General features: G+C 26.5%; 1 protein-coding gene across 1 annotated transcript; it reads left to right on the forward strand.

The window, feature by feature from the left end:
* Positions 1-16,797: 16,797 nt before the first annotated feature.
* On the forward strand, positions 16,798-17,217 carry LOC107860373 (RING-H2 finger protein ATL3). The gene has a single exon (XM_016705715.1). The coding sequence runs from the start codon at positions 16,798-16,800 to the stop codon at positions 17,215-17,217; it is 420 nt and encodes a 139-aa protein (XP_016561201.1).
* Positions 17,218-20,673: the final 3,456 nt, after the last annotated feature.

Here is a 20,673-nt window from a genome sequence, read left to right on the forward strand (position 1 = left end):
TTATTAAATTAATGTTATTAAGGTTAGTAGTAGTAGTATATTAAATTAACGTTATCAAATTAACGTAATTAAAATGTTATCAAATTAACGTTATTAAATTAACGAGGGACGGACCTACATGGTTGTCATGGGGTTCACCGAACCCTCGGTAAAAAAATTACGTTGTATATATATAAGATAGAAAATGTATATTTATGTACGTATATTAATGTTGAATCACATGAAACAAAACACTTAGATAGCCCAGTGATGTTATTTGCTCTTCTTGGGCACTTCCTTCAGCCTACTGTGTGGGTTCGATCCCTGCTAGTGGTTGTTTTTTTTTAATTAAAAAAAAGCTAGGTGCTGCTACTATAGAAATAAATAAAATAATAATAATAATAATTTTTTAAAATTAAAGAAAAGTTAGGTGCTGCTACTATAGAAATAAATAAAATATAATAATAATAATAATAATAATAATAATAATAATAAAAACGACGTCGTTTTAACACAAAAAATAAAACTTTGGCAGTGCACAAATATGACCTTTAACTATTCAAAGCTGTACAAATATGACCTCTCTCCAAGTCAGCTCTTTTAACGACGTGGCACCGTGTGATTGGATTACCTTTTCACGTAGGCGCGAGTGAGACTCACGCATGGGGTTGCGAAATCGGAGGTCATATTTATTTAGGTTTTGAATAGTTAAAGGTCCTGTTTGTGCACTATCAAAGTTTAAGGTCAAAGTTATAATTTGATGTCAAGTTTAGAGTCATTTTTATGTATTAAATCCTTAGTGAAATAATGTTATAATTATTATCTAATGTTTTAAAGTTTTCCTTAAGAAAGAAACGACTTTTCCTAAAAAGTGGATTTGTTATAATTTATTTTTTTAGTTTTTCATATATTTATAGAAGTATTTTTTTAATGGAGTAGGACTATTTTTCTAACTAATCAGTACAAAGGAAAATATTAATTAAATCTCTTTCCATATATTTTAGGAGTTTCATATATTTTAGTAGTTTAGTTAATATAATAAAAATAATAAAATAATAGATTGAAGAAAATAGTGAAAAGACAGTTTTGTCTAAAGAAGAATCTTTTAATGAAAGACAAAAAGTTTAAATCATTTTTTAAGGATCTTCACATTTTTAATATATTATAGATATAGATCGTAGATTTGGGTCATGTGTCACATGTCATCATTTTATTTGTGGCTATTTTAAGAAATAGATAAATTATACAAATCACATACTTAAAAGACTATATTACCTAATATCCCTTATTTTTTTAAAATTTACATAAAATTTCATTTTTCAAATTTACTTTTGATACATATCAAGAAAACCCGACATCCTATTTTTACTCCACCATTAACTTATTCAAGATTTTCTTCCCTAAAATATCTCCCTAATTATCAATAATTAAATCATCTTTCTTCCTGATTTTTTCTCTTCCATTAATGCTTAAATCATCTTCCTTCCTGATTTTTTCTCCTCCATTAATGCATGCAATTTTTTTTTCTCTCCTAAAATCTCTCCCGGGGTTTTTTTTTTAAATTATTGATACATATATAAATTTATTTAGTTATTCACACTGGTTTATTCTTTTAATGGTGATTCATATGAATGATAAATATGATATCATTATATGGGTATTATGGTGAATCATACGATCGATACATTTTGTATGATTTTAACGGGTAATACATATGATATTAATGGGTGATACATATTGTATTATGGTAATTCATATGGTAGTTACAATTATTTATTTCAATTATTGGGTGATTCATATGATATTAATGAGTGATATATATAGTATTATGGTTAGGGATGTTCATGGTTTGGTTTTTAACCAAATCGAACCGCGATCCAAATCAAACCAGTTAAAAAACTGATATTTGTCTAGGTTTGGTTTGGTTTTACTCTAAAATAACCAACAAAATAATCAAATCGAACTGATATATATATATATATATATTATATTATAATTATTTATGTAGTATTCATAAATACAATATAAATATTTGTTACATTTTATATTTTAATCATGATTTAACTTTAGTCGTAACACATTAAGTCATTTCTTCATCTAGTTGATAGTACCTTATGAGATTCCAAGTGAATTTTGCACTTTGAATAACAAATGATACTAATTGTGAAAATAATATCTTGTTGTATATTGAAATTTATAGCTGAGATTCATTTGACTATAGACAATCATTAATTTTAACTTTCTTTTTGAACCTTGTTGAGCAAGAAGTTTATGTGTTCACCTTTTGAGGGTTTATCATATCATTCAGTTAAATGTAGTTTTAAAATATTTTTTTAGAAGCATTCATATGATGTTGTTCATAGTTTTGCCGAAGTATAACACTCAGTTGACATCTTAGTTTCAAGGTTGAGATACAACACTCGGTTAACATCTCAAATGTTAGATTGAATTTATTTTTTTAAATTTTCAACTTTTATCATTAGCTAAAGTTATAATTCAAAAAAATCGAACCAAACCGAACTAAACCGACAAGAACCAAATCGACGGTTATTTTTTTGTTTGGTTTGATTTAGTGTTAGAAATTTAAAAACCGACTAAGTTGGTTTGGTTATGGTTTTGACCAATAACCGACCCAAACCGACCCATGAACACCCCTAATTATGGTGATTCATACGGTAGATACAATTATTTATTTCAATTATTGGGTGATTCATATGTTATTAATGAAAGATAATGGTGTAGTCAGTGTAGGAAACAAAATTAATAGTATTTTTAAAAAAAGACTAAAAGCAAAATTGAAACATAATTAAAATTAAATCTAAAAAAGCAGGCTAAAATTAAAGATGAAAAAAGATAAAAAAAACAACAACATATCTTTCATAATTAAAGACGAAAAAAGAGAAACATAATTAAAACACATAAATTAAATCTAAAAAAAGAGAAAAATTAGATATCCTTCCTTAAATAAAAGAATACAATGAATAAAAGAGAATCTATTATTTCCTTAAATAAATATCTTGTTAGTTGAGAAAATTGAAGGAAAGGTATCTTTTAAATCTTGAATGAAGGATTGGTGACATTGACCAACTTAAAGGGTCAAACATAATTAAGAAACTTGATTAGGTTAATTGTGAACTTGATTAATATTTTTCAAACTTTTTCATTTTTTCAAAAATACAAATCAACCACACCCACAAAACTTTCCTCTCTCTGCAAATCAATCCATCTTCTCTCTTTCTCTCGATAGTTTCTCTCTTTAACTTCTCCCAACCAACAACTTTCCAAATTTCTCCCTTTAATCTTGTGCAACTTCAACCTCTGGCGACAAATAGTTTTGAGTTCTTGCCTGTTCCTTTTATACTTTCAACCGTCAGTCCACGTAACAACATTCTCCAGCGACAACAACTTCGAGTTCTTCATCGTTTCTTTTCGATTTTCACAGGTAAAAAATTAGGGCTTTTTAGTTATGACGAAAATGAGGAACTTGATTTGTTGGTGTTTGTTATTTTTTTATGTTTATTATATTTTAGTTGAATTTCTCATCTGGATGTATCTGCTACTGTTGTTTTTTCAACAATGGAAAAAACATGTAACGTGAATCCAAAAGATAAGTAATCTGTTGCAACATATATGACTAATCTGTTGTGCAGATTAGTAATATGTTGCAATATATATGACTAATCTGTTGCGCAGATTAGTAATCTGTTGCAATGTATATGACTAATCTGTTGCGCAGATGAGTAATCTGTTGCAACATATATGACTAATTTATTGCAACAAATGAGTAATCTGTTGTAACAGATGAGTAATCTGTTGCAACATTTCGGCGACAACAACTTCGAGTTCTTCATCGTTTCTTTTCGATCTTCACAGGTAATAAAATTAGGGCTTTTTAGTTATGACGAAAACGGGGAACTTGATTTGTTGGCGTTTGTTATTTTTTTTTATGTTTGTTATTTTTTAGTTGAATTTCTCATCTAGATGTATTTTCTACTGCTGTTTTGTTAACAATGGATAAAACATGTAACGTGAATCCAACAGATGAGTAATTTGTTGCAATATGTATGACTAATCTGCTGCGTAGATTAGTAATCTGTTACAACATATATGACTAATCTGTTGTGCAGATAGTAATCTGTTGCAACATATATGACTAATTTGTTGCACAGATTAGTAATCTATTGCAACATATATGACTAATCTGTTGCACAGATTAGTAATCTATTGCAACATATATGACTAATCTGTTGCAACATATGAGTAATCTATTGTAAAATATATGACTAAGTCATATGTTGCAACAACATGTGGGTAATTTATTGCAACAGATGTGTCATATATTGCAACAGATTACTCATTTATTGGATTCGTATTATAGTGTTGTAACATGAATCCAACATATAGGTCATTTTGTTGCAACAAATTAGTCATATGTTGTAACAGATTACTCACTTGTTGTAACAGATGACTCATATGTTGAATTCATATTGCAGGTTCTATCCATTGTAGTAGTAGCAGTAGCAGATACACCAAATAAGAAATTCAACAAAAATCATAATTTTACTTACAAAATCACCTTGAAGTAATGTCCAAGTGATATACGAAGAAAATTTGGCCTATAAAAAATCCAAAAAATTTAACAGGGGCACAACGAATAAGTAAAATACATGTAAAATTTCATGAAACAGGTAAAGAAGACAAAGATAATATATCATACATCAAATGCAAAAGGATCAAGAGAACAAACGTTTGAGTTCTCCTAAAAATGTTTAAGTTTCCTAGTATTTTAATTGCTTTCTAAAAGTTGACCCATCTGTTACAACAGATTTTCTATCTGTTTGATAATTTCCAACAGATGAATCACCTGATGCAACATGTTAGTCATCTGTTGATTCAAATTAAGTAATTATTAGTAATAACTAAATTGATTTAGCCAAAATTAAAGACGTCTCTAAGACAATGGGACAAACATTTGAGTTCTCCTAAAAATATTTGAGTTTCCTAGTATTTTAATTATTTTCCAACAGATGACCTATTTGTTGCAACAAGTTAGCCATCTGTTGCAACAAATGTTTATAACAGGTTAGTCATTTGTTGATTCAAATTAAGCAATTATTAATAATAACTAAATAAATTTAATTAAAATTAAAGACAAGTCTTTAATACAAAACCTTAGACAAGGGGACAAATGTTTAAATTCTCCTAAAAACATTTGAACTTTAGTATTTTAAATTATTTTTCAACATATATCTTATCTATTTAATAATTTCCAACAGATGAGTTATATATTGCAATAATTTAGTTGTCTGTTGCAACAAATTTCTATATTTGTTTTATAATTTTTAATAGATGAGTTAGTTATTGCAATAGGTTAGTCATATGTTGCAACAGATGTCTATATCTGTTTGGTCATTTTCAACAGATGTCTTTAACTGTTTGGTCTTTTTCAACAGATTACTCATCTATGGCAACATGTTAGTTATCTATTGGTTCAAATTAAGCCATTATAAGTAATAACTAAATTGATTTAACAAAAATAAAATATGAATTAATAAGTTCAATTACAGTTTTAATTAATCTCATGTTAATTACACGATCAACTAAGTATCTTCATCCTGAGTATAGTGATCAATTTACCTATTTTATTTGAAATGATTCAAACTAAGCCATCATTAGAAATAACTATATTGATTTAACTAAAATCAAAGATGAATTAGTAAGTTCAATTACGATTTCAATTAATCTCATGGTAAAAATAGTGTATTGATAAATGATGATTTGTTATTATTTCTATTGAATAAATATTGCTATTGATTTATTTTTTCAACAAATGAACAATCTGTTGCAACAAATGAACCATATATTTCAAAATGAATCAATTACTCCAACAAATGAGTCATATGTTGCAACAGAAGGGTTAGTTATTGTAACAGATGGATCATATGTTGCAACAAATAGATCATCTGTTGGAAGAACTCAAGGATCATGACTTTTCGATCATTTAATTAAAAAAATGACTCATAAATAAATAATATGAAAAAAATATGATAAACACAATTTTGTAGCTATTTAATTTAAATAACTAAAATACCAAAAAGCTGAAAAGTTATGACTTTTCACCTTTTTTGTATTTAAATTTATTTTTTAATTTAAATAATCGAAAAGTCACCAAGTTTGATTTAATTAAGATATGTAATTATCAAAAAAGAGATGAACGGTCGTGAATTTTTGCCTAACACATTGCACTACTCATTCATTCATTTTTTATAAATAGGTTTCCTCAGCTCTATCTCTTGCATCTTGTTTTGCATAAAACCGTCATTATATCTTCAATCACTTCTCTTTGAAAAATAAATTTCTTGTTCGTCTGTTAAGGTATGTTTTATTTTCTTGTTCTAATGTGAAAATTGTTAAGATGCATCTATTTTCTAGTTAAGTTTCACATTTTTTTGCTAAACTATCAGTTGGTAGGATATGTGGTTTAGTGTTCTACGTTATTTGTTCATGCATGTTCTAGATATGACTGATCTGATTTGGTACATAGCGAATCTACTTGACACCGTGTAGGAACTTGAAAGGCTGGTTCATGAACTCGAGTGAGAGTTGGGCACCGCAAGAGCAAGGGTGCTTCGTGGGATTCGAAGGCTGAGGGGTCTGCTGCCCAATGGATTTTCGATTGACAATAATAATAACAATAATTAGGTTATATATTTTTTTTTATCAAATATAGTTTATTTTATCGGATCTACCTAATGTTGTAAATATTTTTTATGTAATGAATGAGAAAATCTATATTTGATTGACTGAGTTTATTCTTTTTTTTTATTCTGCCTATTTTTTAAGTTGTTGTGAGGTGTAGGTTTTTTAGCGTTCGGGAGTGGAAAGAATCAATTACAAGAAAGAATGTGTTTGGTTGAGAGCAAGGTCATAAACTAAAATTAAATAACAACACAAGATTATTTACTATTACAATAAAATTAAAGATAAATTGATAACAGATGGTCCATCTGTTGCAACAGATGAGTAATCTATTGAAAATGACCAAGTAGATAAAGACATCTATTGCAATAGATTGATCGTCTATCGCAAAAAATTAGTAATATGTTAAAAATGATCAAACAGATAAAGACATCTGTTACAACAAATTAGTCATCTATTGCAACAGATTAGTAATCTGTTGAAAATGACAAACAGATAAAGTCATATGGTGCAACAGATTGGTCATCTATTGGAAATGACCAACAAATAAAGACATTTGTTACAATAGATGACCAATTTGTTGCAACATATGTGTATATCTGTTTGATAATTTTCAACAGATGACTCATCTGTTGCAACAGGTTACATCTATTGCAATAGGTTATACACTTAAATGATCATGTAATTACTATGAGATTAATTAAAATTGTAATTATTAAATCTATTTAGCTATTACTACTAATGACTTAATTTGAATCATTTCAAATAAAATTAGTCAATTGATCACTCTACTCAGAACGAACACACTAAGATGATTGTGTAATTAATATGAGAATAATTGAAATCTTAATTGAACTTATCAATTCATCTTTAATTTTAGTTAAATCAATATAGTTATTACTAATAATGGCTTAATTTAAATCATTTCAAATAAAATTGGTCAATTAACACTTTATTCAAGACAAATATACTTAGATGATCATGTAATTACTATGGGATTAATTGAAATCATAATTAAAATAATCAATTCATTTTTAATTTTAGTTAAATCAATTTAGTTATTACTAATAATTGCTTAATTTTAATCATTTCAATTAAAATTGGTTAATTGATCATTCTACTTAAGACTAAATACTTAGTTGATCATGTAATTACCATAAAATTAATTGAAATTGTAAGTGAACTTACTAATTCATCTTTAATTTTAGTTAAATCAATATACTTATTTCTAATTATGGCTTGGTTTGATTTATTTTAAATAAAATTGGTCAATTGGTCACTCTACTCAGGACGAACACGCTTAGTTGATCATGTAATTGCCATGAGATTAATTGAAACTGTAATTGAACTTATTAATTCATTTTTAATTCTAGTTAAATCAATTTAGTTTATTACTAATAGAATGGCTTAATATGAATCAGTAGATGACTAATATGTTGCAAAAGATGAGTAATTGTTGAAAATGATCAAACAGATAAAGACATCTGTTGTAACAGATTAGTCATCTATTGCTACAGATTAGTAATTTGTTGGAAATGACAAACAGATAAAGTCATATGTTGCAACAGATTGGGCATCTATTGGAAATGACCAATAGATAAAGACATTTGTTACAACAGATGACCAACCCGTTGCAACATATATATATATATATATCTGTTTGATAATTTTCAACAGATGACTCATCTGTTGTAACATGTTAAATCTGTTGCAATAGGTTATACACTTCTATGAGATTAATTGAAATTATAATTATTAAATCAATTTAGTTATTACTAATAATGGCTTAATTTGAATCATTTCAAACAAAATTAGTCAATTGATCACCCTACTCAGAACGAACACACTAAGATGATCGTGTAATTAATATGAGAATAAGTAAAATCGTAATTGAACTTATCAATTCATCTTTAATTTTAGTTAAATCAATGTAGTTATTACTAATAATGTCTTAATTTGAATCATTTCAAATAAAATTGGTCAATTAACACTTTACTCAAGATGAATATACTTAGATGATCATATAATTACTATGAGATTAATTGTAATTAAAAATTTTAATTCATCTTTAATTTAAGTTAAATAAATTTAATTATTACTTATAATTTAATTTTAATTATCTCAACTAAAATTGGTTAATTGACCATTCTGCTTAAGACTAAACACTTAGTTGATCATGTAATTACTGTAAAATTAATTGAAATTGTAAGTGAACTTACTAATTCATATTTAATTTTAGTTAAATCAATATAGTTATTTCTAATTATGGCTTGGTTTGAATCATTTCAAATAAAATTGGTCGATTGATCACTCTACTCAGAACGTACACACTTAGTCACGTAATTACCATGAGATTAATTGAAACTGTAATTGAACTTATTAATTCATGTTTAATTCTAGTTAAATTAATTTAATTATTGCTAATATAATGGCTTAATATGAATCAATAGATGACTAACATGTTGCAAAAGATGAGTAATCTGTTGAAAATGACCAAAAAGATAAAGACATCTGTTGGAAATGACCAAACAGATAAAGACATATGTTGAAAATGACCAAACAAATATAGACACATGTTGCAACAGATGACTAACCTGTTGCAATAAATGACTCATCTATTGAAAATTATCAAACAAATATAGACATTTGTTGCAAAATATGACTCATCAGTTGAAAATTATCAAATATATAGGATATACGTTGGAAAATAATTTAAAATACTAAAGCTCAGATATTTGTAAGAGAACTCAAATATTTGTCCCTTTGTCTAAGATTTTGTCTTTAATTTTAGTTAAATCAGTTTAGTTATTACTAATAACTGCTTACCCCTTGTCTAAGGTCTTGTCTTTAATTTTAGTTAAATCAATTTAGTTATTACTAATAATTGCTTAATTTGAATCATTTCAAATAAAATTTATCAATTGATCATTCTATTAAGGGCGAATACATTAATTGAAATTATAAGTGGACTTATCAATTCATCTTTAATTTAGTTAAAATCAATTTAGTTATTACTAATAATGACTTAATTTGAATCGTTTCAAATAAAATTGGTTGATTGATCACTCTCCTCGTGACGAAGACACATAATTGATCATGTAATTACTATGAGATTAATTGAAGTTGTAAGTAAATTTATCAATTCATCTTTAATTTTAGTTATATCAATTTAGTTATTACAAATAATGGCCTAATTTGATTCATTTCAAATAAAATTGGTCAATTGCTCACTCTACTCATGACGAATACACTTAGTTGATCATTTAATTACTATGAGATTGATTAAAAGTATAAGTTTATCTTTAATTTTAGTTAAATCAATTTAGTTATTACTAATAATGACTTAATTTGAATCATTTAAAATAAAATTGGCTGATTGATCACTCTACTTGGGACAAATACACTTAGTTAATCATGTAATTACTATGAAATTAATTGAAATTGTAGGTGAACTCATCAATTTATGTTTAATTTTAGTTAAATCAATATAGTTATTACTAATAATGACTTAATTTGAATCATTTCAAATAAAATTGGTCAATTAACTATTCTGCTAAGGATGAAACACTTAATTGATCATGTAATTACCATGAGATTAATTGAAATCTTAATTGAACGTACTAATTCATCTTTAATGTTGGTTAAATCAATATAGTTATTTCTAATAATGATTTAATTTGAATTATTTCAAATAAAATTGGTCAATTAATCATTCTACTTAGTACGAAACACTTAATTGATCATGTAATTACTATGAGATTAATTGAAATCATAATTGAACTTACTAATTCATCTTTAATTTTAGTTAAATCAATATTGTTATTTCTAATGATGACTTAGTTTGAATCATTTCAAATAAAACTGGTCAATTGATCACTCTACTCAGGACGAACATACTTAGTTGATTGTGTAATTACCATGAGATTAATTGAAACTGTAATTGAACTTATTAATTTATATTTTATTTTAGTAATCAGTTTAGTTATTACTAATAATGACTTAATTTGAATCAATAGATGAATAACCTGTTACAACAGATGAGTCGTCTGTTGGAAATGACCAAATAAATAAAAACATCTGTTGAAAATGACCAAACAGATATAGATATCTGTTGCAACAGATGACTCACTTGTTGCAACACCTAATTTATTTATGGAAAATTATCAAACAAATATAGACATCTGTTGCAACATATGACTAAGTTGTTCAACATATGACTCGTATGTTAGAAATTATTAAATAGACAAAATATGTGTTGAAAAATAATTTAAAATACTAAATCTTAAACGTTTTTTAGGAGGACTCAAACATTTTTTCCCTTGTCTAATGTCTTATCTTCAATTTTAATTAAATTAATTTAATTATTATTAATAATTGCTTAATTTAAATAAAAAAATGACTAACCTGTTATAAGCGTTTGTTGCAACAAATGACTAACTTGTTGCAACAAATAGGTCATATTTTGAAAAATAATTAAAATACTAGGGAACTCAAACATTTTTAGGAGAACTCAAATGTTTGTCTCATTGTCTTAAAGACTTGTCTTTAATTTTAGGTAAATCAATTTAGTTATTACTAATAATTGCTTAATTTGAATCAACAGATCAATAACATGTCGCAAGAGATGATTCACTTGTTGAAAATTATCAAATAGATAGAAAATTTGTTATAACAGATGGATCACCCATTAAAAAACAATTAAAACACCAAGGAACTTAAATGTTTTTAGGAGAACTCAAATGTTTGTCCTCTTGATCCTTTTGTATTTGATGTATGATATACTATTTTTGTTTTCTTTACCTGTTTTATGAAAATTTTTATGTGTTTCACTTATTCGTTGTGCCCCTGTTGAAATTTTTTAAAAATTTTTTGGTCAAATTTTATTCGTATATCACTTGGAGATTACTGCATAGGGGGTTTTGATATTGAAAAAATGGTCTGTTACCCCCCAACCTTTAGTCGAAATCCAACTACACACTCAACCTTTTAATGTGACCTATTACCCCTCTGAACTTATTTTTACCGAATTTATTATCCCCCCAGTTATTGACTTTTTTTCACTCTAAAATCATTATTTTTTTATTGCCACGTCATTATTTTTAATAATTATTATTTTTTCTTAATAAATATTAGTTTCTTCTTCTATTCTTCTTCTTCAATGGCTTCTTCTTCTATTCTTCTTCTTCAATGGCTTCTTCTTCTCCTTCTCCTCCTCCTCCTCCTCCTTCTTATTCTTATTCTTCTTCTTCTTCTTCTTCTTCTTCTTCTTCTTCTTCTTCTTCTTCTTCTTCTTCAATGCCTTTAATGGTGCAGCTTCAATGGTGAAATACCGATGAACAGTGACGGTGCCGAAAAATTCAAAATTCCGTCAACTTTTTTTTTGATGAGTTTCACGTAATTCGATTCAATAGTTTGATTCAACACGTTGATTCAACATTCGATTCAGCTTCACGTAATCAATGGCATTCGACTTTTTTGATTCAACATTCTTACATAATTCGAGTTCTTGGATGCCATTGAAGGAGAAGAAGAAGAAGAAGAAGAAGAAGAAGAAGAAGAAGAAGAAGAAGAAGAAATGCCATTAATGTGTTCTCACTTGAACTAAGAACTTCGATTCAGAAATCTTGAAAAAAATTAAGAACTTGAATTCCTGAATGAGGATATGAGGAAGATGATAAATTAATCTTGAATGTCATTGATTAGTTCTTGGATGTTATTGAAGAAGAAATGCCATTGAACCCGAATTAACTTGAAAAAAATTTAAGAACTTGAATTCTTGAATGAGGAGATGATGAAGATGATAAATTAATCTTGAATGCCATTGATGAGTTCTTGGATGCTATTGATGAAGAAATGTCATTGATGGGTTCTTGGATGCCATTGAAAAAGAAGAAGAAGAAGAAGAAGAAGAAGAAGAAGAAGAAGAAGAAGAAGAAGAAGAAGAAGAAGAAGAATTGAAGAAGAAGAAGAAGAACTGAAAAAGAAGAAATGAAGAAAAAGAATAGAAGAAGAAGAAAGAAAAATAATAATTGCCATTGATGGGTTCTTTGGTGCCATTGAAGAAGAAGAAGAATTGGAGAAGAAGAAGAAATAAAGAAGAAGAATTGAAGAAGAAGAAGAGGAAGAAGAAGAAGAAGAAGAAAGAAAAATAATAATTGGAAAATAATAATGTTAAATTATTTTTTTTAGAGTAAAAAAATAAAAAATGACGTGGCATAACGTGCATCACACCATATTTGCAATGACTGGTTGTCAGCTTTGGGAGGTTTAATAATTCCATTTTAAAATTATTCAGGGAGATAATAATTCCACTTTAAAATAGTTCAGGGGGTAATAGGTCACCTTTAAAGGTTGAGTGTGTAGTTGAGATTTGAGGTAAAGGTTTGGGGGGCTAACAGACTATTTTCTATAAGTATAATTATGATTTTTGTTGAATTTTTTATTTGAGATATCTGCTACTGCTACAATGGATAGAACCTACAACATGAATCCAACATATAAGTCATTTGTTGCAACAAGTGAGTAATCTGTTGCAACATATGACTAATTTGTTGCAACAGAAGACCCATATGTTGGATTCATATTACAGCACTATAATATGAATCCAACAAATGAGTAATCTGTTGCAACAGATTAGTCATATATGTTGCAATAGATTACTCATCTATTACAACAGATTAGTCATATATATTGCAACAGATTACTCATATGTGCAACAGATTACTTATCTGTGCAACAGATTACTCATCTGTGCAACAAATTACTCATCTGTTGGATTCACGTTACATGTTTTATCCATTGTTGAAAAAACATCAGTAGCAGATACACACAGATGAGAAATTCAACTAAAAATTATAATTTTACTTACTAAAATCACCTAATAAGTAATGCCCAAGTGATATACGAATAAAATTTGACCTAAAAAAATTTGATCAAGTAGCAACAGTAGCGGTAACAACAATGTTCAACAACAAGAAGACGATGACGATGAACAAAAAGAGATGATAATAGAGAACAAGCTGATAATAATGAAGAAGATGATGAATAAAGCAACAACAACAATGAACAACAAAAATTGCGAAGAGAGAGAAAACCCCAATAAATGATAAGAGAGAGAAATGTGCCTTTTTTTCCCTCCGTTTCTAGTTATATTAGGTTTTTCATTGAATCAAAATGTAATTGTCATCCCAACTCAATTACTAAGACTTGTGTCAACCATAACTCATTTTAAAAATTTTTTGTCACCTACAGCCCAAAGCCCCTTGTTAGTTTCAAATGTATCACTTTTTTATATGTATCATCATATAACATACGTATCACCATTTCAAAAAATTGAGATAAAATGTAATTAACAAAATAGTCGAAATTTTATATAATATCACTTAAAGATTCAGAGATTTATGTAAGTTACCCTTAAAAAATTGCATGTGAGCTACACGCATAATTTTGTTTGCCACGTGTTTGTTGCTAATTGGTTATTTTCGCCACGTCACGCGAGTGTGTTACACACACTCTATACCTTTTGCTGATTGTCCAAAAAAGGCCTGGTTGGATCAAAATTCGAATGGATTAGGGGCCTGATAGGTACAAGTCTTAGTTGAAGGGTTTAAGTGAATTTTCGGGACAAGTTTAAGTGTCTGTCGATGACTTAAACTTATAAAAACTGTTAATCAGTTAATCATATAGTATTACAAATTTTGACTTCCCTTTATCAATAATTATAATAAATTATTATAATTAGATTTAAACATTTTATGTGAATAAAAATTTTCGTGGTTTGGCTGTCATTTGAGTGTTCTTGTGATTGTATGACTCAAACATGTTTAAATTTTAGTTGATTAAAACATGTCTTTTGGTTAATTTATGTTAAAATTATGTTTTATTTGACATTTTATAAAACTATATTCTTGTTAGTTATCAAATACGAATTAACAATACAAGCGTCATTAAGTCATTGAACGGTAGATAACTACAGTAAATTTATGAATATTCATAATAAAGGTATTAAAAGTGCAATTCCTCAAACTAAAAATTTAATATGCTTAGTTAGTAGTTAATCAAATATTATAAAATTACAACCAAGTGTATTAAGTATTAACAATTGAGCCACCGAAAATACAAAACTTTTTTATACTCCCTCCGTCCCAAATTACACGTCTCAAATTTTCTAATTTGATTTTTCATTCTACTTATCTTTTTTCATTAATCAAGAAGAGATAATTTTCTTTTTCCATATGTTACCCTTTGCACTATTTTTTTTTTCAAATTAAAATGTAAACATCATTTAACAGGAGTACTATGGTAAACTAGCCATGTTATTAATTATTTTTGTTAATCAATGTGCCATCTCAATTTGGGAAGGGTAATTTGAAATGGAGAGAGTTTTTTTGTAGTAAAAGAAAAGAATTTTTAGAATGATATAAATGAATCAATTTTAATAATTTAATGAATATTTAATTTTTTTCAATAATAATCTATAATTTATGATCTATAATCTATATCTATAATATATTAAAAGTGTGAAGACACTTAAGTGATTTGAGCTTTTTGTCCTTCATTAAAAGATTTTCCTTTAGACAAAATTGATTTTTCACTATTTTCTTCAATTTATTATTTAATTATTTTTTACTATATTAACTAGACTTCTTAAAATATATGATAGGAGAATTAATTAATATTTTTCTTTCTACTAGACTTCCTAAAATATATGGGATTCCTAAAATATATGGTAGGAGAATTAATTAATATTTTTTTCTACTGTTCAATTATAAAAATACTCCTAAAATAAGACTATAATAAAAAAATATTTTTATAAATATTGAGATGTACGTTAAACTAGAGAACAAATCGGTTTGCCTATTAGGAGAATATGATTAATGCTCATCTAACTTGATTCGATTGCATGTCTAGATTGGTGGATGCTTGATTTTGTAACCCTCAACTTCTTCACTGTTTTAATTTTGTCAGTATAATAGAATTCAACATGTGTGTATATATATCTTCTTTGTTTTCATCAAAAGTCATTCTTTAGGGTCAAAATTTTCACTTAGACAAGAATTAGTTGGATCAAAATTGAAGCTTTGTGATCACTATTTTATTATTATTTTTTATAGTTTACAGGTCGTAGATGAATGTATGTTGACTTTGAAGAATTTCTTATGTAAATGTTAGGTTTAATTATATTGTTTTGATATCTTTATTCTCTTATTGTTTTGTTTTAACTTATAAATGCTAGATGAATGTTGGTCGACTTTGAATTTATTTTTAAGGAAAAGGTTAAGTTTAATTGTATTATCATAATTTCTCTATTAGTTTATTATTTTGTGGTAGTTTACAGTTTGTAGATGAATCTCTATCTGCTTTGAAGAATTTTATGTGTAAAATTTAAGTTTAATTGTATTGTTTTGATATCACTTTTACCGTATTATTTTGTTGCATTTTACAGGTGATGGATAAATGTTGGTCGGCTTTGAGGAATTTTTTTAGATAAAGGTTGGGTTTAATTTATTTTTTTTAATATCTCTACTTTGAGAATTTTTTTATATGAAACTTTAATTTAGTTGTATATTTTGATATCTATTATTTTATTATTGTTTATAGGTGGTAGATGAGTTTCAAACGACTTTTAAAAAATTTTTGTGTATAAAGATTAAGTTTAATAAATAAATTCTTCATCTTTACATACTGAAAAGATATTAAATTTAATTATTATATTCATTATTATTATTTAAATAAATATAGTGTAATGTTTGAATTCAATTAAAGTGACAACTAAACTAATACTCCTTCCGTTTAAGAAAAATATCTACTTTAACTTGATGCAAAGTTTAAGAAAATAAAGAAGTAAATTAAAGTTGTGTCAAATATACCAAAATATCCTTTAATTTTATGATCCTAAATATACTATATGAAAAGTTAAAATTAAAATATTATTAAAAATAAAAAAGATCATATTTTTAAACAGACTAAAAACAGAAAGTATTTCTTCATTTCTTTTTCAGACGGAGGGAGTATATAAAATCAGCTAATCGGCTTATGGTTGTTGCAAGTTAATGTATTTATCCATCCATTTGACAATTAAAACACATCCATCAATATCGGCCACGCACATACACACCTATGGATTTCCAATTGGAGCTACTGTTCACCGCCACAACCACCGTATTCTTAGTTTGTGGCGTCAAATTCCGGTGGTTCCGACGCACTAACAACCACCTGCCACCACCGTTCACCGCCGACGACAACAACGGCGACGGCAGATACTGTGCCGTCTGCCTTAACGACGTAATCGGCGGGGAGACTTGCCGGAAACTGCCGAAATGCGAGCACGTGTTCCACGTGGAATGCGTAGACGCGTGGCTAAAGAGTAATTGGACATGCCCATTGTGTAGAAGGCAAGTTACCGATCAGCTTCCGAAGCCAAAAGGTGAAACTGTAATTTCACGCGCTGAGGATTTTATTTTGGAGAAGATTTATAATCCTATTACTGAGACTGTTACTATGGTTCTTTTTGGGGGTATGTTTATTTCTCATCCCTGAAATCGAACCTTGTCAATAATATGAAAGTGCAGGTAGTCAATTATGTTAAGAGTTGTTAAAATTCACCTGAATCGTTATTTATAATTACTATTAGTTTTTGTGATTTAATGCACCTGAATTTTAGTGGTTATGATTTGACTTGTTGATGATTAGAATAGTGAAGTTTTGTATATTCAATTGGAAGAGATGTTTTTGTTTTCGATTCTTGAATTAAATGGGTAAGCTTCGTTCGAAGATTGTGAAGCATAAGTGTTTTGTTTTTCATTAATTGGGCAAAGAAATGAAAAATATACTATTAGAAATGTCTGTTACAGGGCAAGAATGAAAGTGAAAAGTGAAACTTTTGGGTTCAATTCTTCTTCCTTCCTCATGTTTGATTGGAAGGCAAATAGGGTGGTGTTGTAAAGTGCTGCTACTCTCCGCTTGAATTTATTTTTCTGAATTTAATTTGATATTGAGTTTAAAAAGATAGAAGAATTTTTTTGAATTTTTGTGGACTTCAATATGTCATGTTAAAAGATAGAAGTTGGAAAATTGCTTTAAAGGAAAAAAATATTATAATTTTTAAACTGATTTAAAAAAATATAAAAAAAATTGAAATTGAAACGGAAGGTGGATGAACTACTCAGTACTTTTCGAGAATTTGTTTGGTTTATTTACTTTATTTGATATTTTAAAAAACTTAAGGAATTTGGATTAAAAAGGATAAATAAGTTGTCCAATTAAGTAGGAGTATTTCAAGTTTTTTAAATTAGGTCGGAGGGATAATTTTTTTTTGAGTTTTTTTTTTAAAATTTTTTTTGTTCGAATAACTTGTCTCAGTTGTAAAATAATTTTGGTAGTTGTTCGACAATTTTGCGAAGTTATTCAATAACTAGGCACAGTTGTCCTACAACTGCACCTTTGTTCGACGTTCAATAACTACGCGAAGTTGTTCAGACAACTAACTTAGTTATTTAAGGGATTTAGTTTTTTTTTTAGGAACAAGTTTGTGGGATGCACTCATCCCTTTTTTTTAATTGGAAATTTGTCGGGTTCTTCTGGCTCATTTTTTTCGTTATTAAAGTTGATAATATTTTTAAAAATATTTTAGACTTTTGAAGGTACTTCACTTTAAGAGGAATAGGTGTTTTCAAAAAATAAAAAAATTATAAAAATATATTTATTTTTATAATTAAATAAATATTTTAAAATAAAATAAAAATATACTTTAACATATTATTAATAATATTTACTACCAAATGCTTTACCAGAACGAACCTAGACCCTTTAATGGGAGTAGTGGAGCATGAATCCTTCGGTAAAGTCGACTGTTACATGTTGGGAAGTTGGAAAAGTAAAGAGGGGCGGCTAGATTGGAATATATCCATGTGTGGCAGGATAATTACACCCATACGTTAGTAATTAATGTTGTTTTTCTTATTAGACTAGAGGGACAAGACCCGTATCAGCACTGGCCTAACATTAAAATATTTATTTATCTTTTCAATCTTCATATATTTAAATAAAAAAAAAATTTAATAAAAGGATTACATATATTTTCTAGAATTCATCCAGAATCTGACATGAGTTCAACATATGTTATTTTAATATGTATTTAGATAATTTAAGTTGTTAACCATTATAATTTATAATATTTTTAATGTAATTTTTAAATTGATAAACGTTACTTTTCTTGTCCAAATTTTTGTGGCATTGATAGTCAATTATATTTTAAAAATAATTTAAGTTTTTAATTATTGTGATTTCTAATACTTTTCTTCTATTCCAATTTTAGTGACACTAATATAATTTTAAGAGTCGACCAAATATTTTATCTTTTTAAAAATTTTTAAGTTGTTAATTATAGTGATTTCTAGTATTTTTCATATAATTTTTTTTGAAATATATAACATATTAAATTATTTTTAGATATTTTAAATTGTTAACTATTATAATTTATAATGCTTTTTATGTAATTTTTGAATAATATATGCTACTCTCCTTATTCTGAGTTTTGTGTCAACAATAACCAATTATATTTTTTAAAATAGTTTAAATTTTTTATCATTGTGATTTATAATATTTTTTCTATTTCAACTTATGTGGCACAATACTTATATGACCATAATAATTAATTAGGAGTGATATAGTAAAATGTAATTATTATTATTTATTATTTTTTATTATGTGTATGTGTTGATTCAAGAAAAATTTGAAAGCATTTAAAAATGTGTTGAATGTTACAAATGTTAATCTATTTGGTGCTTCTTGATTTCTCTTATGAGTTTTTATTCTTTTACCCTTTGAGTATATATGTAGTAATTTTATTTTTTTAAATATCATTAAAATTTTTATTCATAGTGTATATATATATATAGTAAAATCCTGGATTCAATATTATTAATTTTTTAATACATAAGTGACTTATAATAATTAATTATGGGTGATACATTAAAATCACGATTGAAGCAACATAAATCAGTCAATTTTTAATAATTTTTTGTTAATTATTGTTATTTGCAGTACTTCTTATTTCATTTTCAAATAATATATGTTGTTTTATATCTTCTTCTATCCCGTTTCAATTTATGTGGCACTGATATAATTTTGATAGTCAATCAAATATTTTATGTTGACATATCATTTTGTTATTCTTATTTTTCTAATACATAAATGACTATAATAAGGAGTGATATATTAAAATCATCGTTTGAAAGACAAAAATTTAATTTAAATATAAGAGTTAATTTCGCATTTTATGTCTATTTTATTTTTCATTAAATATTATTTATTTTCTTAATACCTAGATGACTCATAATAATTAATTAAGAGCGATTAATAATGTTATTACTATAAAAATTAATATAATTTTATCATATCCAATAGTAATCATCGATAATTCACCAAAATAGTATATTAATTAAATACGGGATGCTATATTTGCATATGCGAAATATGATATTATTAAATATTATTGGATAGTGCATTATATTTATTTTTCACAATAATAAAATTTTACTATATATTTTTCTTTATTTTTTTAACTCGATACATATTGACCCAACACAAATTCTAAGAAAATATTCATTATAAATTTATTTTATTAAATTAAATTTATTAATTTTGTACTTAAAAATTTTAAAGTTAAGTTTAAATATATGTATTTCTATATAAGAAAAAAATAATTATAAAATTTAAATTTACTAAAATAAATAAAAAGATTATTTTTCTATATAAAAGTCAATTAAAATAATAAAATTGATTTACTTTAAAGATTTAGTTGCAATTAGTTAAGATAATTTTTTATTTTATCATGGTTTATGGTGCACCGATAAAATTTTGAGAGTTGTATAGAACTTTTATCTATTTTTTAAAAGATATTTTAACTTGTTAATTATTGTGATTTATAATATTTTTTATGTAATTATCAAATAATATATTTACTTCTTGTGTCCCAATTTATGTGGCTTCGAT

This window comes from Capsicum annuum, chromosome 1, assembly GCF_002878395.1.
Source record: "Capsicum annuum cultivar UCD-10X-F1 chromosome 1, UCD10Xv1.1, whole genome shotgun sequence".
Taxonomy (NCBI): domain Eukaryota; kingdom Viridiplantae; phylum Streptophyta; class Magnoliopsida; order Solanales; family Solanaceae; genus Capsicum; species Capsicum annuum.

Coding starts and splice junctions, on each gene's coding strand:
- LOC107860373 (XM_016705715.1), top strand. CDS start 16,798: ATGGATTTCCAATTGGAGCTACTGTTCACCGCCACAACCACCGTATTC.